The sequence below is a fragment of the Strongylocentrotus purpuratus genome, unplaced genomic scaffold (genome assembly GCF_000002235.5).
Source record: "Strongylocentrotus purpuratus isolate Spur 01 unplaced genomic scaffold, Spur_5.0 spur5_scaffold_20, whole genome shotgun sequence".
In the NCBI taxonomy this organism is placed as follows: Eukaryota; Metazoa; Echinodermata; class Echinoidea; order Camarodonta; family Strongylocentrotidae; genus Strongylocentrotus; species Strongylocentrotus purpuratus.
This window is the reverse complement of record NW_022145606.1, coordinates 989,890-1,016,331: the sequence shown is the minus strand read 5'-3', so window position 1 is coordinate 1,016,331 and position 26,442 is coordinate 989,890. Positions and strand designations below refer to the sequence as shown.

The 26,442-nt window shown below is 37.1% G+C and overlaps 1 protein-coding gene across 1 annotated transcript in view; it reads right to left on the bottom strand.

Annotated features, from left to right (window-relative positions):
• Positions 1-26,442, bottom strand: part of LOC574698 — a 54,430-nt gene that overhangs the window by 1,741 nt on the left and 26,247 nt on the right. The window contains exons 8-9 of the mRNA XM_030992613.1: positions 18,241-18,286; positions 17,438-17,518 (exon numbers count right to left, since the gene is read on the bottom strand). Of these exons, the coding sequence (XP_030848473.1) occupies positions 17,438-17,518; positions 18,241-18,286 (127 nt within the window). The remainder of the gene's footprint in view (positions 1-17,437; positions 17,519-18,240; positions 18,287-26,442) is intronic.

Sequence of the window (26,442 nt, the reverse complement as noted above, 5' to 3'; positions counted from 1 at the left end):
GTTTTAACCTCGCTAGGCACATACCCTCCAAATACCGTTTATTTCACCACTATTTGGGGGAGAGAAATGAAAGTTCTATATTTTTCTCTCCTACGTACCCACAAGAGATAGTTAAGATTATATCTTGCCTAAAAATAAATAAGAGTGCAGGATTTGATGAAATTGATAACAACCTTTTACAGAAAACTATGAATTATATTGTTGATCCTCTCGTTTATATATTTAATTTGTCATTATTATCTGGACATATTCCAGAATCAATGAACATTTTCGAAAATAATCCCAATTTTCAAAAAAGGTGACAGAACATTAACAAGTAATTATAGACCCATATCTTTGCGTACAACCTTGTCTTAAATCCTTGAAAATTTGGTCCACATACGGAACATGGGTTTCTTTAAAAATCACAACATCCTCTCTGATACTCAATTTGGCTTCCGAGAAAAGAGTAGCACTACCCATGCAATACTTTCTTTAGTTCAAACAGTTACCAAAGCTATCGATCAGTATTCTAATACGGCTGGTTTGTTCATAGATTTTTCTAAAGCATATTTGATACTGTTGATCATGATGTCCTTCTTTACAAACTTTCGCACTATGGAATTAGGGGAAAACCGTTGACGTGGTTCAAGAATTATCTTAAAAACTAACTTGGAAAGCGCACGCTGACAATATCTGCAAAATTATTGCTCGCAACACTGGTATCCTTAGCAAATTAAGACACTTCCAACCCCATTATTTTATGTTATCCTTGTATTCTACGCTTATTATTCCTTACTTTAATTACGAACTTATTGCCTGGGGCAGTGCAGCAACTTCCCAAATTAATAGACTCTTTATATTACAAAAAAGAGCTATTCGTATTATTAGTTATGCAGATTTCCGGGCACACACAAATAATCTTTTTCTAAATAATACAATTTTGAAAATTAAAGACTGGTTTATTTTTCAGCTTGGACAGTTAATGTACAAGCTCAACATTAAACAATTACCTTCGCCTTTTAATGATATGTTCATAAGAAATGATTCGATTTATGATGATCTTTTTCAAATTAGATGTTCTTTTGTGAGCCCAGTTATGTACAGGTGCTTAATGTAGATTTCCACTTCACTAGATGAATAGTCAAGAATATTCAGGTGTAAACAATAGCTAGGTTCTGTCAGGTGTATAGAATTGCAGACTCTTTGTATGACACATTTTCATTTGGGTGTGCTAGTCAAAATGCACATGCAGACAGCTCACTTTGATATTTGATCCTGAAGAGAGAGGTCTGTTTCAGTTTTGGAGGTGTTTCCAAAGAAAGGAACCGGCCGTGGTGTGGTGACAACCCAGTGCATGCTGAGACTGTTTCCCCTCTTCTCAGTGCCGAATTTTAAGTAAAGTACATTTTTATATATCATTGTAAACGTATGTCATTTTTATATGCTTAAACAGTCATTGTTATGGTCATTTAAGGAGGATAATATGAAGTTGTTTTATTACCGAATGATATGTACTTCTCGTCTGGCTGAGTCCTTTCAAATATGGACATTTAAAGAGGATAGTTAAGAAGCTGTTTTATTACCGAATGATATGTATTTTTTGTTTGGCTGAGTTCTTTAAAATATAGACATTTATGCTAATGTTAGAAAGTCAATGTAATACAAGTTGTATTTTGCGTTTTCGTGTTAATTTTAGGACCTTCATGTATGCCGTTGAGATTTCGGTCTTTTCTTATTGTAGACGCCGGTCAACCACGGCCTACGTAGGCCTATAGGACAAAGTCAGGTGTTTCAAATTCATTCAAGGTGATTGACTGGCAGCTAGGTCCAGGCGCGGATCCAGGACTTCTTAGGGGAGGGGGCCCATTTTTTTTTTTTTTTTTGCTCCCGAAAATTTGAAAATCGCGCCGGCCGAAAAGTCGCTCAGTGGGGGGGAGGGGAAGAGGGGGGGGGGGGGGGGTAGTGAGCACATTTTGTAGGCCCTCGAACATTTGAAAATTTGCACCCCCCCCCCCCCTTGAGCGCCAGTGGGGGGGGGGGGGCATCCCCCCAAAAAGCTAAAAATCACGTGTTTTTACATGTTTTTTTCCCAGGGGGGGGGGGGCGCCTAGATCCGCCACTGGCTAGGTCACCACACGTGGTATCTGCATGCTGCTAATCGATAAATGGGGCGTCAGTGCCCATAGCTCCAGGACTGAGATGACCTGTTTAGTTTTTCTTCAACCAGATCAACGGCGCGCGTCTCTAGCTTTCAAATGTTTAGGGCAATCACTCGCCTATGGCACGCCTTTAGGGAAACAAATAAATATATGCGACACTTTCAGAAAATATTTGACAAGTTTTATTTGACAAGAATTTTATTCGACATAAATTTCATTCGACACATTGTTCGTCAAAAATTGTATATGTCAACAAATTTATTCGACAAAAATTTTATTCGACAAAATTTCATTCGACAAAAATTTCAGTCGACAAAAATTTCATTCGACACAAATTTTATTCGACAAAAATTTAGTTCGACAAAATCTTATTTGGCACATTTTGTTTTGTTCTACAAAAATATTATTCCAAGGAATTTTTTTACTTTTTATTCGACAATAAAGGTATTCAATGCAAAAGATGTATTCAACAAAGGAGCTATTCGGCGTTCCATACATAATGCATGCCACGAACAAGTATTCGTCTTAAAAATTTCATTCGACACAAATTTTATTCGACACAAATTTTATTCAACCAGAATACATGCGATACTTCACACAACCACCTGAACCGTGCAGTAGTACACGCGCGCGCAACAGGTAGTCTGCAAGCACAGACCCTAATTTAACACTTTATTAAAAATAATTGTGCCTTGAGAGAAGCCTAGCCCAGCTACCTACTGGTTGTGTCAGGAGCAGCGATAGTACATGGCCTATGGTAATCTTATAGTGCAGACTCTCTTTTAAGACTGACCAGGGTTTGTGCCTGCAAACTACACAACAGGCGCGTTTACGGTACGAAGACTAGGAAGGCCTATAGCCTCTGGTCGGACTCACGCACCGGCATGTAGGTAGTCTAGGCATGCAGCGCAGCTACTTAGCTAGCTGGGCTATAGCTGGCTCAGGCAGGCCATCAATAATTTATCTCATACTTTTGCTTTGTTGATGTTATATAACATTATACACTGTATTTACTTTTAATGCCCTGCATTTTCCAGTAAAATGGAATTGTCCTGGGCTTTTGTATCTTCTCCTTTGTTGTGCAAGTTTGAACAATAAAGTGATGTTTAAAAAAGAAATGTTTTATTATTTCTAGTTTCTATATACAGTCAACAGCTCTACATGCACATGTGTATATAAGACGCACGTGCGGGTGTTAAAGTGACACACTGGTTATTTAATCTACAGACCTACTTTTGTGGGGGGGGGGGGTGTGCACATACTGCACCCCTATTAAAACGGTCAATTCATGTTCCAGTACAAACATAACAACTTGCCACCTGTCTATGATGACCTTTTTATACATGAACTCTTCTATGGCAAGAAATGTAAGTAGTTTTCATATACTCATATAGGTAAGACTTTCTTACAAAAACGGAAAGCCTTCAATTGGCCTATATGTTATGGAGTCTTGTTCCACCTGATATAAATTGTCCTTCATTGTATTCATTTAGGCTAAGTTAAGGTTATTCCTGATACTCAAGTAATCCATCATTAATTTGTTTAAACCTTATGGAAGCACCCCCCCGGCCCCCCCCCCCCGTCTTTGATATTTTCTCCCTCTTCTTTCTCGTTATTGGTACCACCTCATCATTTGACTTTATATTTAATTTTGATTGTATAATTTGTTATTATTATTGGGGGGGGGGGGGTAGTCCCGACTACCCTTTCTACCTTTGCTGATTTTTTTCTATTTCAAACATAAATTGGAGTCGTTTTATTGCATGTATGTATTTGATTTTATGTATTTTCCTAGTAGTTTGGCATTTGTGGAGAAATACATTGAATTGCATTGAAGTTCAATGGCCTGCTTTCAAAAGAGTATGTATACAGTATATGTATGAGAACATAGGCGCCGGAAGTGGGGGGGGGGGGGGGGGGCAAAACGCATTTTGCCCCCCCCCCCCTCCAAAAAAAAAAGGCAGTTAAGGAGTAAACATGGTTTGTATGTTTAACCCAAAAGAACATAACAATAATAAAAACCTGAATTAAATCATATATACAATTCCATTCAAAGAAAAGGAAAGTTCACATGAATTAAATTTCATAAACATTGCGCATGCCACCTATACGGTATTTATCAATGGAGGTCTTTATAATAGCGATACGCGCATATCGTGGAAATATTGTGCGAGAATGGGAAAGCGTGTCTGTTTTTTGGTTATAGGGGTGAGAAGACATGAGCCCCTGAACGCTGGCGTACTGATGGGGGAGGGATTATTGTATGCTGATGATAATATAATTCTTGCATAGTTAAAGGAAGACATGCACAATTCACTAAATACCCTATATACTTATTGTTATGACAGATGTCTTTATATCAATGCAACAAACACAAAAGCTTCTATATTATCAAGATGCGAGTTATGAATATCTCTCTTTTTATGTAGGAAATACAGACGTTGATGTTTTTGATGACTTAGTTTATGTAGGCATAACTTTCAATTTTAAAGGACATTCTGCTACAGTCCAACAAGAAATATAAGCAAGCTAGCAAAGCTATGTACTCCTCGATAGCCAAGTGTAGAGGCTTGCTCTCCCGATGGATATTCAACTAAGCTTATTTGATAGCCTAGTATTAACTATAGTAACTTATTGGTGCAAAATTTGGGCTTGCTCTGAGTGCCTTCTTGCACAAAAGCTCCGTTTGGAATTGTGTAAATTAGCACTTCCTTCTAGATTGTCGACTCCTACGCTCTTGTCACCCGTTATCCACTTTCAGAACTCAACTAAACACATAGCTATTTCAGATTGCTTACAGTTAGTCACTGCTTTTTTTGTCTTTCCCGGTGAGAATCATGAACAGACATTTTTGGTAGTTTTGTTCAGTTTCATCAGCGCCTTTGATTAGGCAACTAGATATTGGATATTGGATATTGGATATTGGATAGGTGAACTTAGACGTTTCAGACACATTATCTTTTGTATTCTTTTGGCTAAACTGGTATAACAAAAATGATAATAACATTGCAGCTATAATTAATAGTCTAATATTTCAGATGGAAAGCTCCCAAGGCTACCAATCAGATAGTTCGGATTACTTATTTATTTCTATGTTTAAAGGATACGTCACCTTCTTATTTAGTATATGTTAACTGTTGTTCCCCCATTGCTGTAACTAAACAAGAAAAAGTGTTCACAAAATTAGTGACAATTGTTTATACCTTGTAAATATGTGATAAATGTACAATTTCTATTCATAATTTGTTTGATTGCTCTTTTAAGCCTGTTTTTGTCCCACAGGGCCATAGCTATTCCAATAAAGTTCAAGTTAAGTTCAGGTCATATCATTATCGGCGCATGTTTAATGATGGAAAACTGAAATATTGGCAGTCACTTTATCCAAATTGTAAAGTGTAAGGAAAAATCCTTTCAACAAATTTATATTTTCATGAAATTGCATTATCATTAATGTAAAAATTTATAATAAGCCACTACAAAACGACAGGAAGAACTGAAAACAATAATACTCACACGCCAGGGGAGAGGGGGGAGGGGGGGGGGGGTACAGGCAGAATGATATTGTCTGCACATTCCCCCCCCCCCCCCCCCAAAAAAAAAAAAAAAAAAATACCCCTCCCAAACAAGTTTTACCCACTGGTGAAAACCACATCCTATGTAGGTCCCTTCCTTGATCCCGATTCCTTCCAAATTTCGTAGTCATAGTCTCTAGCCTCACATCAAGGTCAATGAAATCTTCTTTTTCCGAAATTCCTCTTGCGTGACCGTCCAGGCGCCATTTTTTGTCAGGCTTTTTATTTGAAGCCTTTCCTTCGGCCTACCTATCTCCACCATACTAGATGCTACAGACTTCTAACAAATTGAAGGTGCGGAGGGGATCCGTCGTCTCCTTTTTTAACCCTTGTATTACTATTTTTGCCTTTTGCTTAAGGGACAACGCCCCCCCCCCCTCCAAAAAAAAAGAAAAGCAGTAAAGGAGTAAATATGGTTTTTATTTTTAAACAAAAAGAACAAAAAAATAATAAAAACCTGAATAGAATCACATTGAAGTTATATTCCATTAAAAGAAAAGGAAAATTAGCAGGAATTGAATTTCTTAAACATTCCTCATGCCACCTATATTTATCAATGAAGTTTTTTTATAATAGCGATACGCGCATATCGTGGAAATATTGTGAGAGGGGAAAGTGTGTGTGTTTTTATTATAGGGGTGAGAAGACATGAGCCCCTGGACGCTGGCGTAGTGATGGGGGGGGGGGGGTGTTTCTAATTCGATACCAGTGATTCACAAATGTTGCTGAGATGACATGATTTTCAGATATTTTTTCTCAATTTTATTGTAAGTCATACTTTTGTATGCGTTTGTTGGAAAATTAGAAATTCCCAAATTTACAGTCGGGCGAAAAATATGCTTATTTAGAAGCCTTCATGGACTAAAAAAAATGGACTAATTATCCATGTTTTTGTGTATAAATGCAAAGAAAATGTTTAGATCTCCTCAGGGTACTGCTTCAATTTTAATACCACTATTTTTTCTGATGTCTAAGCTTTAAGTTGATACCAAATTTGGCTGCCCGATCTTGCCCGTTGTTATGTTAGAGCCGATTTCCCTTGCCACATTGCCCCGAAAAATGTGTTTTTTTTAGGTCCGCGGCTGAATCATTAGGGATTCGCGGTCATATATCAGCGCGCGTGGGGGCGCGTGACACACGTTCTGAAACCGCGGACCAAAATAAACACATTTTTCGGTGCAATGTTGCAAGGAAAACGGCTCTAACATAATAACGGGCAGAATCGGGCAGCCAAATCTGGTATCAATTTAAAGCTTAGACATCAGAGAAAATGTTGGTAATAAAATTAAAGCGGAAATCCCTGGAAATCCAAACATTTCCTCTTGATTTATAAAAGATAAATCCCCCCAAAATGAGTTTTGGCGCACTTTGGTTCCTCCCTGGCCCACTGTGCGCCCCCTCGACCCCAACAAGGGCTCTAAGTGGGGCCCCTTGATGCTCATCTGACCGTAATTAAATATCTAAAACCTATGAGCTTCCGGGGGCTCTGTCCCGGGGACCCCACCAAGGGCTCTAAGTGGGGCCCCTGGATGCTCATCTGACCATAATTAAATATTTAAAACCTCTGAGCTTCCGAGGGCTCTGCCCCCTGGACCCTTTCAAGGGCCCTAGAGAGGGCCCATGGATGCTCATCTGACTGTAATTAAATGCCTAAAACCCCCGAGCTTGCGGGGGCTCCGCCCCCTCGACCCCAACAAGGGCTCTAAGTGGGGCCCCTGGATTCTCATCTGACCGTAATTAAATATCTAAAACCTCTTAGCTTCTTCCCCCTGGACCCAACCAAGGGCTCTATAGACGGCCCCATGGATGCTCATCTGACCATAATTAAATATTTAAAACCTCTACCCCCTGAACCCTTTCAAGGGCCCTAGAGAGGGCCCAATGGATGCCCATCTGACCGTAATTAAATGCCTAAAACCCCTGAGCTTGCGGGGGCTCCGCCCCCTCGACCCCGACAAGTGCTCTAAGTGGGGCCCCTGGATTCTCATCTGACCGTAATTAAATATCTAAAACCTCTTAGCTTGTTCCCCCTGGACCCCAGGGCCCAATTGATGCTCATCTGACCGTTATTAGATACCTAAAAACCTTTAAAAAAAACCTGAGCTTCGGGGGGCTCTGCTCTGCCCCCTGGATCCCCACCAAATATGGACCTGTCAGTGTCACAAATAAGGTATCAAAATATGCTCATCTGACCGTAATTTATGCCTAAAAACCTTGAGCTTCCAGGGGCTCAGGACCTAGACCCCACGCAAATTTACGCTCGCTCCGCTCTTCCTGATCGCTGATACTCCACTTTGAAAAAAACGTTTTTGCTCATTACGCTACTGCCCCTGGAAGGTGAGCCCCCTGGCATGTCCCCCCCCCCCATCCCCAACTGCTTCCGGCGCGCCTGTTAAGGGATATAGATCTATAACCCCGCGTAGATACATTGCAACAAAACAAGAAGAAACTAGACTTTAATTCGTCAATTAGACGAATTAGGTGATACGTATGATAATGGTCTACATAAAGAATAATGCATTACACGATATATTAATTTGTAAAATGCTTCTCCCATTCATATGCTTCTCCCATTATGATCTATTCATATGTCAAGATTAAATTGTGTCTCCTTGATCATCATGGATCTAGGGAAGATAGATTGAAACAATATATGACCTTTGACCCTGTGAAGTAACCGGTTACACATTTGACAGTAATTTACATCATGAAGAACACCTTTTGACGATTTTTATCTTATTCAATGAAATGAAAATGTAATTGATAAATGATTATCATCATTATGATAATGATGATCATGATGATCAAGATCATGATCATGAGCGCGATCATGACATCTTATTGAAAAAATGAGGGTTGATTTAGATAGCATATAGTCTCAGCTACAACATACTCAAAAATGAACAAAATCCAAGCCGAAATAACGGCGATATTGCTCGCAAAAGACAGGAATGTAGACTCCAGATTTGAGAAAAAGTCATTTCCCATAGGGATTACACGCAAAAAGTAACGGATTAAGTGAAAATAGGGTAATAATAAAGTAAAAAGGGTTGTTTATGACATTATTTGCGATTCTACGTGTTTAAATAATCAAAGGAGATGGTACAGGGAAGGTCAAAAGGAAAAAAAAGTGAAGAAAAAAAATTGTTGGAGACACCCGGACTCGAACGAGGGATCTCGAGGTTGGAAGTCAAGTGCGTTACCGATATACCAAAACATCTCCCATAGCGATTACACGTAAACGGGAAATGGAATTCAGAAATCCTACTTTGCAAGTGAAATATGAGCATGATTCCGGCATCTAATCGAAAAAAAAGCACACTTTTGATAGCTCATTGTCTCAGCTACAACATATCAAAAGCTCAGCGAAAACAAAGCTAAAACAACGGAGATTTTGCTCGCGAAAGACAGGAGTGTAGAATCCAGTTTTGAGAAAAAGTCATGTCCCTTAGACAATACACGCAAAATGCGAAAAATTGACATGCCTCCTTTAATCGCAAAAATACACCATGATACTTTTGTCAAAAATAAAAATTGTGAATACTACATTTGTAGAAAATTGTCTCAGCTAGAACATATCAAAATTAAAAAGAAAATTGATCAATATTCCCAGAGATACAATCAATTTTCTAAAAATATGCTGACGTCATAATATGCAAATTAAAATTTTGAGTTTGGAGGCCATTATGATGACGTCATGAGTTAATTGAGGATCAAATGAGACATGAAATCACATCTCCGACTCATAATCTATCCAAATATGAAAAAATATTAGGAGTTTCTATCTATTTTAAAGAGTTACAATGAATTTTATATAGGCATGTTTTTGCCCATGTATTGTGGATAAAGATAACGCAAATCCGCGCGTGCTGTCAACTTTGACGGACGCTCATTGAGTTAATAAAAGGTGAACAAATTATCAAAATGCTTGGAAAAATGTACCGAATATGATGACAGAAAAAAATCGGCGATTCTATGTTGCAAAATGCCAGTACGCGCGAAAACGCGCGCGCATGCGCGTGTGCGTAATTTTTTTATCAAATGCTCCATATGGCCTGAAACGTATGCAAAAAAAATTTGGGATGATTTAAAGCATTTTAAATTTTTGCGCGCGCGTAAACGCGCGGACGAGCGCGCACGCGCGCATTTACGCACGTGTATTGACCTAAAATTGACCGGACGGATATTGATCTAAATCAAGATAAATATGAATGAAAAATTACTATTCGTTATGAAGATATAATCATTAGTTGATTTTCACAAAATGGCGCCTGGATGACGTCACGATGACTTTGAGTCTTTGAAAATTCACGCAGTTCTAAGTTAGACTAAGATCTATCATCATTGAAAGATTCATAACAATGGCTTCATTCAGTCTTGAGATATCCTGCGAACAAATTCGAGGAAGAATAATAATAATAAACTAGACTTTAATTCGTCACTTAGACGAATTAGGTGATACGTATGATAATGGATTACATGACGAATAAGGCATTACACGATATATTATTTTGTAAAATGCTTCTCCCATTTATATGCTTCTCCCATTATGATCTATTCATATGTCAAGATTAAATTGTGTCTCCTTGATCATCATGGATCTAGGGAAGATAGATTGAAACAATATATGACCTTTGACCCTGTGCAGTAACCAGTTACACATTTGACTCTAATTTACATCATGAAGAACACCTTTTGACGATTTTATCTTATTCAAAGAAATGAAAATGTAATTGATAAATGATAATGAAGATGATCATGATCATGAGCGTGATCCTGATATCTTATTGAAAAAATGAGGGGTGATTTAGATAGCATATAGTCTCAGCTACAACATCCTCAAATATCAACAAAATCCAAGCAGGAATAACGGCGATATTGCTCGCAAAAGACAGAAATGTAGAATCCAGATTTGAGGAAAAGTCATCTCCCATAGGGATTAGACACAAAAAGTAATCGTTTAAGTGAAAATAGGGTAATAATAAAGCAAATAGTTTATTCGCAGATGTATGTGTTTTAATAATCAAAGGAGATGGTACAGTGAAAGGTCAAAAAGAAAAAAAAAAGTAAAGGAAAAAAAGTGGTTGGAGACGCCCAGACTCGAACCAGGGACCTCGAGGATAGAATTCAAGTGCGTTAACGATATACCAAAACAATTCTCGCTACCCTAAATAGGTACGAAAATCTCGAAATTCGCGAGACGAGGTAATTTTCACTCTCTCGGGTCGTCACCACAACTTCCGGTATAGAGTCCCATCCCAAGTCACGGCCTTCATCCACCCCCATTTTTCAGGGTTCTTACGCTTGGAATCATGAGCCCAGCACTGTGCAGCCTCACAAAAGAAAACCATCGTCACTGATGTCAAAAGACGCAAAAAACAACGAACGAAATGTTCAAATAAACGTTGAAATATTTGCGAAAAAAAAAACAAGACCGAGCAGACGACATATTCGGTGCATACACGTTGTGTGGTGACGGCGTTTTACGTTTGCGCTATCGCGCCTAGTAATATAGCGCCTGCACAGGAAGCTGTAATGTCGAAAAGCTATCCCATAATGCAATGCGCGTTTTCAGGATTTTCCCCGGATCTCGGCAGAATCGCTATTTGGGGTAGCGAGAATTCACATAGCGATTACACGTAAACGGAAAATGGGATTCTCAAATCCCACTTTGCAAGTGCAATATGAGCATGATCCCGGCATCTGATCAAAAAATAAAAGACACATTTGAGATAGCTTATTGTCTCCGCTACAACATACTCGAAGCTCAGCGTAAACAAAGATAAAACAACAGAGATATTGCTCGCGAAAGAGGGAAATGTGGAATCCAGTTTTGAGAAATAGTCATGTCCCATAGACAATACACGCAAAATGTGAAAAACTGACATGCCTCCTTTAATCGCAAAAATACGCCATGATACCTTTGTCAAACTGGAAAGGTGTGGTCACTGCATTTGGAGAAAATTATCTCAGTTAGAAAATATCGAAATTAAAGAGAAAAACAATCTATATTTACAGAAATACAATCAATTTCCCAAAAATATGCAAACGTCATAATATGCAAATTTAAATTTTGAGTTTGGAGGCCATTATGATGACATTATGACTTAATTGAGGGTCAAATGAGACATGAAATCATATCTCCATTTCATAATCTATCCAAATATGAAAAAATATTAGGAGTTTCTATCTATTCTAAAGAGTTAAAATGAAATTTATATAGGCATGTTTTTGCCCATGTATTGTGGATAAAGATAACGCAAATCCGCGCGTGCTGTCAACTTTGACGGACGCTCATTGCGTTAATAAAAGGTGAACAAATTATCAATATGCTTGGAAAAATGTGCCACATATGATGACAGAGAAAATTCGGCGATTCTACGTTGCAAAATGCCAGTACGCGCGGAAACGCGCACGCATGCGCGTGTGCGCGATTTTTTTGCGAAATGCTTTAAATGGCCTGAAACGTATGCAAAAGAAATTTGGGATGATTCGGAGCATTTTAAATTTTTGCGCGCGCGTAAACGCGCGGACGAACGCGCACGCGCGCATTTGCGCACTTTTATTGACCTCAACTTGACCGGACGGATATTGATCTTAATCATGATAATTATGAATAGGAAATAACTTTCCGTTACGAAGATATGATCATAAGTTGATTTTCACAAAATGGCGCATGGATGACGTCACGATCAATTTGACTCTCTAAAAAGTCACGCAGTTCTAAGTTAGACTAAGATCTATCATCATGGCAAGTTTCATGATAATGGCATTATTCAGTCTTGAGATATCCTGCGAACAAATTCGAGGAAGAATAATAATAAATAAATAAATAAATAATAATAAAAATCTTGACGAAATCAAAAGGTGATACGTCTACGTACGTATCACCTAATAATAACAATCTTGACGAAATCAATAGGTGATACGTAGACTTCGTTACGTATCACCTAACTAGACTTTAATTCGTCACTTAGACGATTTAGGTGATATGTATGATAATGGTTTACATAACGAATAATGCATTACACGATATATTATTTTGCTTCTCCCATTCATATGCTTCTCCCATTATGATCTATTCATATGTCAAGATTAAATTGTGTCTCCTTGATCTTATGGATCTAGGGAAGATAGATTGAAACAATATATGACCTTTGACCCTGTGCAGTAACCAGTTACACATTTGACTCTAATTTACATCATGAAGAACACCTTTTGACGATTTTATCTTATTCAAAGAAATGAAAATGTAATTGATAAATGATTAGCATCATTATGATAATGATGATCGTGATGATCATGACATCTTATTGAAAAAATGAGGGTTGATTTAGATAGCATATAGTCTCAGCTACAACATACTAAAAAATCAACAAAATCCAAGCCGAAATAACGGCGATATTGCTCGCAAAAGACAGGAATGTAGACTCCAGATTTGAGAAAAAGTCATTTCCCATAGGGATTACACGCAAAAAGTAATGGATTAAGTGAAAATAGGGTAATAATAAAGTAAAAAGGGTTATTTATGACATTATTTGCGAATCTACGTGTTTAAATAATCAAAGGAGATGGTACAGTGAAGGTCAAAAGGAAAAAAAAGTGAGAAAAAAAAGTGTTGGAGACACCCGGACTCGAACCAGGGATCTCGAGGTTGGAAGTCAAGTGCGTTACCGATATACCAAAACATCTCCCATAGCGATTACACTTAAACGGGAAATGGAATTCAGATATCCTACTTTGCAAGTGAAATATGAGCATGATCCCGGCATCTAATCGAAAAATAAAAGGCACACTTTTGATAGCTAATTGTCTCAGCTACAACATATCCAAAGTTCAGCGAAAACAAAGCTAAAACAACGGAGATTTTGCTCGCGAAAGACAGGAGTGTAGAATCCAGTTTTGAGAAAAAGTCATGTCCCATAGAGAATACACGCAAAATGCGAAAAATTGACATGCCTCCTTTAATCGCAAAAATACACCATGATACTTTTGTCAAAAATAAAAATTGTGAATACTACATTTGTAGAAAATTGTCTCAGCTAGAACATATCAAAATTAATAAGAAAATTGATCCATATTTACAGAGATACAATCAATTTTCCAAAAATATGCTGACGTCATAATATGCAAATTGAAATTTTGAGTTTGGAGGCCATTATGATGACGTCATGAGTTAATCGAGGATAAAATGAGACATGAAATCATATCTCCGACTCATAATCTATCCAAATATGAAAAAATATTAGGAGTTTCTATCTATTCTAAAGAGTTACAATGAATTTTATATAGGCATGTTTTTGCCCATGTATTGTGGATAAAGATAACGCAAATCCGCGCGTGCTGTCAACTTTGACGGACGCTCATTTCGTTAATAAAAGGTGAACAAATTATCAAAATGCTTGGAAAAATGTACCGAATATGATGACAGAAAAAAAATCGGCGATTCTATGTTGCAAAATGCCAATACGCGCGAAAACGCGCGCGCATGCGCGTGTGCGTAATTTTTTTATTAAATGCTCCATATGGCCTGAAACGTATGCAAAAAAAATTTGGGATGATTTGGAGCATTTTAAATTTTTGCGCGCGCGTAAACGCGCGGACGAACGCGCACGCGCGCATTTGCGCACTTTTATTGACCTCAACTTGACCGGACGGATATTGATCTTAATCGTGATAATTATGAATGAGAAATACTTTTTCGTTATGAAGATATGATCATTAGTTGATTTTCACAAAATGGCGCCTGGATGACGTCACGATAATTTTGACTCTCTAAAAAGTCACGCAGTTCTAAGTTAGACTAAGATCTATCATCTTGGCAAGTTTCATGATAATGGCTTTATTCAGTCTAGAGATATCCTGCGAACAAATTCGAGGAAGAATAATAATAAATAAATAAATAAATAAATAAATAATAAAAATCTTGACGAAATCAAAAGGTGATACGTCTACGTACGTATCACCTAAAAAGTTCTTGTGCACAATTAGCCAAACCTTTCGAGAATAAGGGGATGTGATTTTACGAAAGTTCATGTGCCGGAAGTCTCAAAGTAATTGAATGGCTACTTGCTCTTTTTTTAAAATTTTCTTTAATCACATCTTTTACAGGTAAATGGAACTTTCTCATTCAAGCGTGAAAGTTCAGGTCTTGATCTTAATTGATGTTGGTAGAGTATTAACAATCCTTTACTTTGATATATATTTATCATTTTAAACAATTTACAATTAGTAGTGTCCTATGTTATTCTTTTTTTTTCCATTCTTTTTTTAGTGTATAAAAACAGAAGTGATTTTGGTTAATGCTTACCTTTAACGTAAAGGTAATTTAGGTTTTGTTTTAATCGCACCAGAACTTATGAATTGGGAAAGTGCAAGATATAGAGAAAAGATTGTCAGCAGAGCATTGTGTGGTTAAACCAAAACATATATATTATGTATTTCATATTTACGTTCTACAGGAAATCGACGTTGTAAAGTGAGACACATAGAAAAAAATCTCTACAATGGGTAAAGCTATTATAAGAGGGTTTTTAAGTTTATATTTGACGGCTTCTACGATAATCTATTTTTGCTTGAGAAAGAAGCCATCAACATATCCCCGCTAGTATTTAGGTGATACGTAACGAGGTCTACGTATCACCTTTTGATTTCGTCAAGATTTTTATTATTATTATTTATTTATTATTATTCTTCCTCGAATTTGTTCGCAGGATATCTCAAGACTGAATGAAGCCATTGTTATGAATCTTTCAATGATGATAGATCTTAGTCTAACTTAGAACTGCGTGACTTTTCAAAGACTCAAAGTCATCGTGACGTCATCCAGGCGCCATTTGGTGAAAATCAACTAATGATCATATCTTCATAACGGAAAAGTATTTCTCATTCATAATTATCACGATTAAGATCAATATCCGTCCGGTCAATTTCAGGCCAAAAAACGTGCGCAAATGCGCGCGTGCGCGTTCGTCCGCGCGTTTACGCGCGCGCAAAAATTTAAAATGCTCTAAATCATCCCAAATTTTTTTTGCATACGTTTCAGGCCATATGGAGCATTTGACAAAAAATCGAGCTCACGCGCATGCGCGCGCGTTTTTTGCGCGTACTAGCCTTTTGCTACATAGAATCGCCGAATTTTCTCTATCATCTTATTAGGCACATTTTTCCAAGCATTTTGATAACTTGTTCATCTTTTAATAACGCAATGAGCGTCCGTCAAAGTTGACAGTGCGCGCGGACCTGAGTTATCTTTATCCACAATACATGAGCAAAAACATGCCTATACAAAATTCTTTGTAACCCTTCAGAATAGATAGCAACTCCCAATATTTTTTCATATTTAGATAGATTATGAGTCGTAAATATGATTTCATGTCTCATTTGACCTTCAATTAACTCATGACGTCACCATAATGTCCTCCAAACTCAAAAATTTAATTTGCATGTTATGACGTCAGCATATTTTTTGAAAATTGATTGTACCTCTGTAAATATTGATTGATTTTCTTTCAAATTTCGATATGTTCTAGCTGAAACAATTCTCTACAAATATAGTGACCACAATTTTTCATTTTGACAAAGGAATCATGGCGTATTTTTGCGATTTAAGGAGGCATGTCAATTTTTCACATTTTGCGTGTATTCTCTATGGGACATGACTTTTTCTCAAAACTGGATTCTACACTCCTGTCTTTCACGAGCAAAATCTCCGTTGTCTTAGCTTAGTTTGTGCTGAACTTCGAATATGTTGTAGCTGAGACAATAATCTATCACACGTGTGCATTTCATTTTTCGATCAGATGCCGGGATTATGCTCATATTTCACTTGCAAAGTAGGATTTCAGAATTCCATTTCCCGTTTACGTGTAATCGCTATGGGAAATGTTTTGGTATATCGGTAACCCACTTGACTTCCATCCTCGAGATCCATGGTTCGAGTCCGGGTGTCTCCAACAATATTTGTCTTCACTTTATTTTTTGACCTTTCACTGTACCATCTCCTTTGAGTATTAAAACACGTAGAATCGCAAATAATGTAATAAACAACCCTATTTTCTTTATTATTACCCTATTTTCACTTAATCCATTACTTTTTGCGTTTAATCCCTATGGGAGATTACTTTTTCTCAAATCTGGATTCTACATTTCTGTGTTTTGAGCAATATCGCCAATATTTCTGCTTGGATTTTGTTGATTTGTGAGTATGTTGTAGCTGAGACAAGTTCCCACGAGATTTATGTAGACTATCTAACATTATATTGACGTTATCATAGTAAAAAATTCAATCATAGGTGACATGTCAATTATCATATATAACAATCCTCAATCGGATACCTAAAGGGGGCGCTATTCCACTTTCAATCATGGTCATCTGGAAGGCATTGTTCTCAATTGCATCTCTCTCTCTCCTCTCTCTTGCTCTTTTACTTCTCCTCTCATGTTCTGCCCCTCTCCTTTTTTGGTCTGTCTCTGCATCTATCTATCTCTCTTCTCTTTCACCCTCTCCCTCTCTCTCTCTCTCTCTCTCTCTCTTGCCTTGCGTCCCTCTTATTCTCTTGGTCTGTCTCCCTCTGCTCTACAGTTGAAACTTGACTCATGGATAGACCATAATGGGAGTAGTAAACGAAATATGAAATCGTGAAAATACGTTCTTTATTATGTTACACATGAGCATACGTATCACTTAATTCGTCAAAGTGACGAATTAAAGTCTAGTTTTACCTTTATTTTTCTTTGCGATGGATGCGAGGACTTCCTCGAAGGTTCTGGGCTCAGAAGGTTCGGAATGTTGAGCACTTTCAGCTGCGTTGTGCGTGTGGGGGGGGGGAACGAAAAACACACGCTCACAAATGTAAATTTAATTACTATTTGGCCAACAAATGTCATCTTTCCGAAGGCAGTGTGTTCGAGGAATTTTTGAAAAGCGTAGGCAATAAGATTTTATAAATCATAACTGACAAAAGCCCACTTCTACACATTACATAGCGATAACAAATATCGTAGATAATTACAGATTATTCCATGAATTCTTCATTCTTCATTCTACAAATGTGAATTTGATTACTATTTCGCCCAAAAATGTCATTTTTCCGAAGGCAGTGTGTTAGAGGAATTTTTGAAAAGCGTAGGCAATAAAATTGTATAAATCATAACTGACAAAAGCCCACTTCTACACATTACAAAGCGATTACAAATATCGTAGATAATTACAGAATATTTCATGAATTCTTAGTTTTTATTATGTGTTATTCTGGTTTATTAATCTATTTTATCCATTCATTTACTTCATTATGTTGCATTTTGATTAGTGTCAACAGCTTAACATCATTTAAGTGTGCATCCTGTAGGGCTTAGGTATGGGTTATTTGATTACTCATGCGCACGAACAATAAATTCCTAATTTAACGATATCAAATATTACAATTCAATATGAATCTACCCTTTTCTCTTATTATATACTAAATGAGTTTCGTACGATCATCGAAAAAGATGGCTGAAGTTATGTATGCAAAAGTCAATAATACCTTGACCGTGAGGTTTTCTTCCAGAGTCCATGCATTTTTCTTTGACCTGAGATATTTGAAAAATAAGAGAACCTTGCCATTAGAAACACAAACATCCAAACGTGCATGCAACATACACACACACACATACCCAATACAAAATATAATACACGGCTGATAGGTACAACTTATGTTATGATCACGCATTAAACTGGCTTGTGATATCAGTTCTTCACAATCATGTAAACACTCATAATTACGTATTGGTCTATTCATACATTATTAATGTATGAATAGACCAATACGTAATTATGAGTGTTTACATGATTATTTACTGCATCACTATCCTGCGAGTAGTGTGAAAAATTAGCATTGAAATATCCGTCGAATATCCCCTTAGAGCTATGTTGTCAATCATTTATTGTCTTCTCTAGTATCTGTGTGTTCCCCCAAAACAAATCTTCTTTCTTTTAAATAAATTTCATTTGCAATTCACATTCTAACAAAAGATAATCTCAAAATAAATACATATTTCTCTTCAATAGTACAGAGACATGATTGAGTGAAATAGAACATCTCATAAAAAAAACATTCAGTAAGAGTTCATTATACTGAACAGATACCATTCCATTTGTTCTCATGAAACTCAAAACGGCTGAGTTTAAAGGATATCATGCGTTCTGTTTTTTTGTAATTGTATTAAAGAAAATAGAAAGGCTTTAAATAAAGGAACGATGTGTCGACATTTTCATGAACAGATTAAATATTTGCCATATACATGTAATATCGTAGTGTTCACCAGATAAAAGTATTATTTTACTAATGTTCTAAAGCAAAATTTTAATACGTGATAATCTAATGAGTAGCATCTTCTTAGAAATTTGCCAACTATACAGATTTTTTCAGAATCTTGAAACAAAAAGGCATATAAAAAATAAATGAATTGTTGTTTGTTCTTGTTCGTTACAAAATTTACATATATTGTGATTAAAAATTCCAATTTTATACAACAAGAAATTTGAATTGAAAATGTCTTAGATTTTTCTCTATTGATGATGTATACAGGGTGAGTCAGAAAGAATGTCCCACTTTTTAAAAGTTGTATTGTTTAAAGTATGAATATTTAATTAGGAATTTAATGATATGTCTTGATAGAGTTATCCTCCCAGTACATTTAGGTACCATTTTCATTTGAATCCGTTCACGCATGACTGAACATTAGACAATCTTTACAAGACTGCCAGATTTCACTTGCGCCAACTTACTGGGTGATGAATAAAACAGTGCATTGAACAAAGACAGGCAGACAGACACACAAACACACACTCACACACACACACACACATACACAAACAACACACAAGGTTACAAATGTCTCAGAATTTGTTATCTTTTTTTCTTTTCTGATTAAGCATTGATTTTTATCAAGATCCCTGAATGTTTAAGTGGCATTTCCCTGACAATCTTTCCCTTTAGTACACATTCACTACCACCATATCATCATCATTGTCATCATCTTAATCTTAATCATAATCATCATCATCTTCATCATCATCGTCATCATGAAGTGCACATGAATCCAATGTGCTATCTCAATACGTAGGTACTTTAACAGCCATTGTTGTACCATAATAAAATACCTCAAAAAATACCAAAATTGTTTGTGTTTTTTTTATTAACCGACGTTTGCGGTATTTGTGGGTGAGTGTGTGAATATGTGCGTGTGCGTGTGCGTATGTGTGCAAGTGCGTGTGTTTGTGTATGTGTGCGTGTGTGTGTGTTTGTGCGCATGCGTGTGTGTGTGTGTGCGTGTGTGCGTGTATGTGTGTGTGTGCGTGAGTGTGTGGTGTGTTTGTCTGCCTGTCTTTGTTCAATGCACTGTTTTATTCATCACCCAGTAAGTTGGCGCAAGTGAAATCTGGCAGTCTTGTAAAGATTGTCTGATGTTCAGTCATGCGTGAAAGGATTCAAATGAAAATGGTACCTAAATGTACTGGGAGGATAACTCTATCAAGACATATCGTTAAACCCCTAATTAAATGTTCATACTTCAAACAATACAACTTTTAAAAAGTGGGACATTCTTTCTGACTCACCCTGTATATCAAATTAAAACAAGACCTTCATATTTCATCATCTGATAATTGTAGTGACTGATCATTTTCCCATTTGAGTTGTTGATCCGTTTCTGACGAAACCATAGTATAACTACGTATAAAAGTAGAGTAACATAATTTATAAACTTGTTTGTGTTTTAGGAATTATCTAATCGATCATCATGTGGTTCACTTAAGTAATTTTTTTTATTCTATAGATTGGCTCCTTATTTTGCTTTTACATTCATTTGGGATAGCAGGTATAAGCGTATTATAGGTACATAAACATATTTCTGAACAATACCTTCAAAAGTTTTAAAATGTGCGTCTCGTGTAAGGACATCAGCTATGTTAATCAAGGATGAATTAAACAATTTTTTGACATAATGGTTTTCCATCAACTAAAATGTGAGAGTTGAACCACAGAGGTTGAGACAATATTTCCTTAAACTTAACAGGTTGTAGTATCTGTAAGATGACCACGAAATTAAAACATCATTACAAAAGGCGGATAGATGATTCTGGCACACGTTCCTTAATATAAAAAAAGGTTCTCGCCAATGTAACGACGGGACTGTTTGAAAAAAAACACTTCCATTTCCCGTTATTTTCGTGATAAGAATCGTTTGACCCATGACATTTTTAATGCTCGATTAAAACACAAACAGTGTGGCATTTTTAAACTTTTATGTAATGTCATTTCTCCAGATACACACAAAATATTGCATACACATATCTATTTTCTTACAAACTATGATATAACATGTATCATAGCAAAAGTTTACATCTCAAGCTCAGAGTAAAACATCATCTAAACTTATTGTTTGGAGTGCATGTACATGTAGTTTGTCAATTAATAACATCAAATGCTAGACTGTGGAAGTCAAAGTGGATTCCGATGCTTAAACCGTGTTCTACGCGCACTCAGCCGAGGCACGGGGGTAGGAGGCGAATGAATTACAGGCATGGGTGAAATATGAGGAATCTCCCCTACTTGTTCATTACCAACACTTGGCCCTTCAATTTCTTGCCTGTACCCCCTAATCAACACCTCATCTGAGTTTGAATCATCCATCTCCCCTACTTTTTTTTTTACCAACATAGGCTGGAGAATTTGGATCATTTGTTCTTAAGATCATTACCTCCTATGCCTCTGTCATTGTTTTGCAATACTGGGGAAATTCGTAACAATCCACAGTGAACCACCCTTTCCTAACCCCCTCTCACAGGCCTAGTAGTATAAACATCATATTCTTCATTATGTCATACAACAACATACTCGTCTCTCTCATAGACATCTTTAATCTTATGCCTGCCTGGAAATGCACATCTTTTTAAAAGTACTTGGGTACCCATAGGAATGGCCTTTAATAGCAAAAGATGGAACCTTATCATCGTACAGCACTTTATTACGTTGAGCGAACTGCTTGACTCTGTCTTGGTCTAGCTGATAAGTTCGCTCTAGGAGCTCAGATTGTTGCTTTACAAATTCCTGATTCCAATTACAATATGTACGACCCCAAATTCGGTCAAGAGGGATGAGTGGTTCTCGACCAAACATTAAAGATGAAGTTGAGTTCTGGTCATGCGATTGCATTGTGGAAGAAACAGTGTGGAATCGACCAGAAAAGGTTGATCATCTAGCATATAAGAATGTGTGTGTATTGCAAGGTTCTGGAATCATCAAAATGATCAGAAATTTGGCCAAGTCTTAGTAAAGTTACAAACACTGTACACAGAAAGATGTATATGGGACTACACGAACACATGGGGTACAAATCCTACCCGGATTTTTACGATGTTACATGACATATTTAGAATATGAAGGCATTTGAAGAGCCATGCTTTTCAGGGAACATGTCTTATCTAATGTTCTTCCACACTTGCATAATAAGAATGATAACGCTCACAAATTACTTTTCACCTCTTCCCAGAACTCAACCTTCTCTTTAAAGTATATGGAGCTATTCCAGTCGTGCAGTGAGGTGTTGTGTTGTACATGAACACCAAATGAGATAACAAGTATGGCCATTTATGTCTCACCTGTGGATCAAGCCAAATAGAGTACGATTAAATCGCTCAGCTTGAGCGTTTCCTTCAGGATGATATGGAGAAGTGTGAGTTTTCTTGATTCCACAACTTGCAAAGCTCCTTGATCACTTCTCCCTCAAAAGTTCGGCCTTGATCGCTATGTATTCTAGTAGGAACACCGAACTTGGTAAACCAAAGGTCTGTAAGTACCTTGGCTCCAGTCACAGCATGTTGGTCTCTACATGCCACTGCTTGAGTGAATTTAGTGTACACGTCAGTAATGACCAAACACATCTTCTACACCACCACTTCCTCTATCAATTTTGACAAAGTCTATTGCTACTCCCTCTAATGGCCGAAAAGCTATCATATGCCTCAATGGGTGTTGTAATGCGTGGTTGGGAAGCCTTTGCCATTATACACGGTGTAAAACGACTAACATGTCTGTGCACTGACGTTGCCATTCTCGGCCAATAAACACGCCTTCTAAGAATGGAAAAGGTCCTAGGGACCCCTTGATGGCCCCACCCGCCATGGGCTCCTTCTAAAAATTGTAATCGGAGACATTCTGGTAACAAATATTGAACGATTTCACCATGTATAGGGTCATGTACATGCCTACAGAGTGCACCATACTTCTTAACAATCTTAGACCACTGCCACAACCAACGTCTAACTTCTGGTGGAATTGGAACTTCCAACTACATCTTTAGGGTTCAAACCTTGATCCCAACGTTTCCACACATATTTAGGGACAGGGTTTGACCTCTACAAAGCTGTCATTTGACTTGGAGACAAAGACGGGAACATTCCAGGAGGAGCCATGTTTGAAGGAATGTTACAAGTTCCTCGATTCACCTCCGCTTGGTAAGGAACAGCTTTGTTGAAACTTGTAGTGTGGAGTGTTGCATACATTACATGTTCCACTTCTGCTGCAGGGAAATGTTCAGGATACCGACTTAAGGCATCTGCACATTTGTTGTCAAAATTAAAAGCAGCTAACTGAGCAACCCATGTCATTGCACAAGCTTCTAACTTAGATGTGTGAACGTGGGCAAGAGGATTATTGTATGTCAGGACAGTAAAAGAACATCCAATAATCTTGAAACTTATCCACAACCGCCCACTTCAATACAAGGAGTTCTAGTTATAATGAACTGTAATCAGGACAATTCTTTTCTGCACCTCTTAATCCTCCACTAGCATATGCTATGGAATGTGGGATATCCTATTGCATCAAACATGCACCTAGGCCCTTCAAAGAAGCATCAGTTTCCAACTGGCCAATCCAACACCTTTGGGATTTTGCCTTTGTCTACAGAAATACCTTCAGCATTCACTCATGACCTAAATATGTAACTTCTGTTTGAAGTAAACTACCTTTCTTCAAACTCTCCTAGTCTGATAAGAACTTTATCTAGGGTTTCTAAGTGGACATCAAATGAAGGAGAAAATAAAAGAATGTCATCTATTAAAGTAAATCAACAACTCTGTCAAGTTGCAGTATTCCATGACTCTCTGAAAAGTACTGGGAGCATTTAACCAAACTAAAAGGCATAGGATTGTATTGAAATGGAACTCGAAAAGCAGACTTCTTTCTAGAGTCAACATCCATTACAACCTGATAATATCCATCGACTAAATCAAGAGATGAAAAATAAACTGCACCATTGAGTGCCTCAATTGACTCGTCGATTCGTGGCAATGGAAAAGGACCTTTCAGTGTCTTCTTATTCGACTGACGATAATATACACATATGTGCAAACTTCCATTTTTTTTTCTTGACAATCACCACTGGGCTGGCATAAGAACTACTACTATGTTCTATTATCCCTTGATCTAACAATTGCTCAATAGTGTCATTCACTTCTTTCACATAATGGGGAGGAATTTCTACGATAAGGCCAAAAAAAAAAAAAAATCATTTGGTTGTCCTCGACCGCCCGCCCGTCTTTTTCGGGCCGCTCGATATTTTTTTTTTTTTTAATTCATGTTTTATTTTTTTTATTTTTTATTTATTTATTTATTTATTTTTTTTTTTTTTTGGGGGGGGGGGGGGGGAGCAATCTTTAATGCCAAACATACCATTTTATGCATTTGCAAGAATCAAATTGCGTCCCGTTTCCGGTTTGGTCTTTTCAGTACGCAATTAGGTATTTATTAAACTTGCCATTTTTATTTTTCTATGTCAAAATGCCGTTCATTGAAGTCAGGTTCTGAGCATTCTTAAACTCATTTTAAAGCCCATCTGTACTAGTTTACAGGAGGGATTAGACCACCCTGCAAGGTCACTGGACAGATTAAATCAGCTCTCAGTTAATATAAGATAAAGAGGATCATGGGGGACCAATTGTTACCGATTAGGCATTGTTTGCTACATAAAGGGCGCAATTCAAGTAGCTATAAGTAGTACAATGGAGATTTAAAAGGTGCTGTATTTCAAAGCCCAAAATACTTTCTGGGTTGGTTTTGATATTCATTGTACATTCAACTAGTCTTTTACCATATCAAAGTGTTTTGTAGACTTTGTTTGTTTAAATGCTTGACAATACCAATGAATTTTGTTTTTATGGAGAAAAAAAATATTAAAAAAAAAAAAAAAAAAATGGGAAAAAAAAAAGACACACAAAAACTGGATTAAAAAAGAAAAAAGAAAAAAGAAAAAAAAGAAAAAAATCCGCCCGCCCGCCCCTACTCCAGAAAAGCAATCGAGGACAACCAAACAATTTTTTTTTTGGCCTAAGGCTGATTAACCGGTTGATCATCAATTTTCTTTATCTCATGGGGCACTTCAGTACACAAACCAACATCAAAATCACCTTTAGAGAAAACAGCATCATGTTTCTGAATAAGGCGTACCACTCTTTCTTTTTCAGGTTCAGATAACCTACGAGATTCCAAATCCAAAACGGATGGTAAAGAGTACTGACTTCCATCACTGAATGTAAACACTTCCTTTGAAGGATTACCTTGATTTTGACTGTCAAGTATCTTTAGCCCTCGATCAGGAAACATAGAAACACGAATGTGTTGATCTTGAGGTTCAACAACTATTTCATTTGAACTTGACACTTCAGTTACATCTACCAATTTAGTATATGGGGGTATTATTAAAGGCTGAGACCCAATATTTGTGACTGACTTTCCATTACTAGCTTCACAAGAATCATAAATTACACAAGTCTCCCCATATTTCACTACACTTACATGCGAGCTCGTCAGCTTGCTCGCCTACGAGTTTGTCGACGAGCAGGCAGACGGACTCGCCGACGAGCTAGTTCGTTCCAAATATGCAAATTAGCTGCGAGCATGCCCGCGAGTTCGCCAATTTGGAAAAAAACAAGCTTGAGGCTAGCTTTTTTGGCAAGCTCGTCACTGGCTGATAAGCTCGTTGGCGAGTTCGTCGAAAAGCTCGTCGGCGAGTTCGTCGGCAAGCTCGTTGGCGAGTTCGTCGGCACGCTTTTCTACAAGCTCTTCGACAATCTCGTGGAAAAAATGGCTGCAAGCTTAATGGCGCGCTTAACAGCAGGTTGGCATTGAGAACAAATTTGTGTCTACATATACAGGTGAACTTGATAATACTGTTGAGCTATTAGCAAGCATATGTATATATTTATCTAACTTATTAACCTTCCAATATCCTGTTAACATTTGCAGACTGGCTATGCAGGGACAATTCAGTTGGCCAGCTGGTGAAGAATACAGTAATTCTCTTAGGGCAAATTAAAAGCTCATTACTTCTGGGATATCAATCAATTAAATCACTTATATATCAAAGAAAAGAAAGAAAAGATATAACATAAAATATAACTTAAAACAAGTAGCTCTTTATTAGAGTCAATACAAACCCTGTATAATGCGTGTTACTTGTATGAGGGGTTCACAACTTTACACAACAATATGAATAAATAAATGATTTCCAAATTATATTATTACAATGTATAATACAATTAAATATGAGAGTAATTACACTGTATAATACTCTGCCTTTTAAGAAATATTATTATCCCTTCTGGTAATATCCATCACTCTAATCACTCATAATATTACAAAGATCCAAACTAATAAAACGGTATTCATACAATAACTATATAC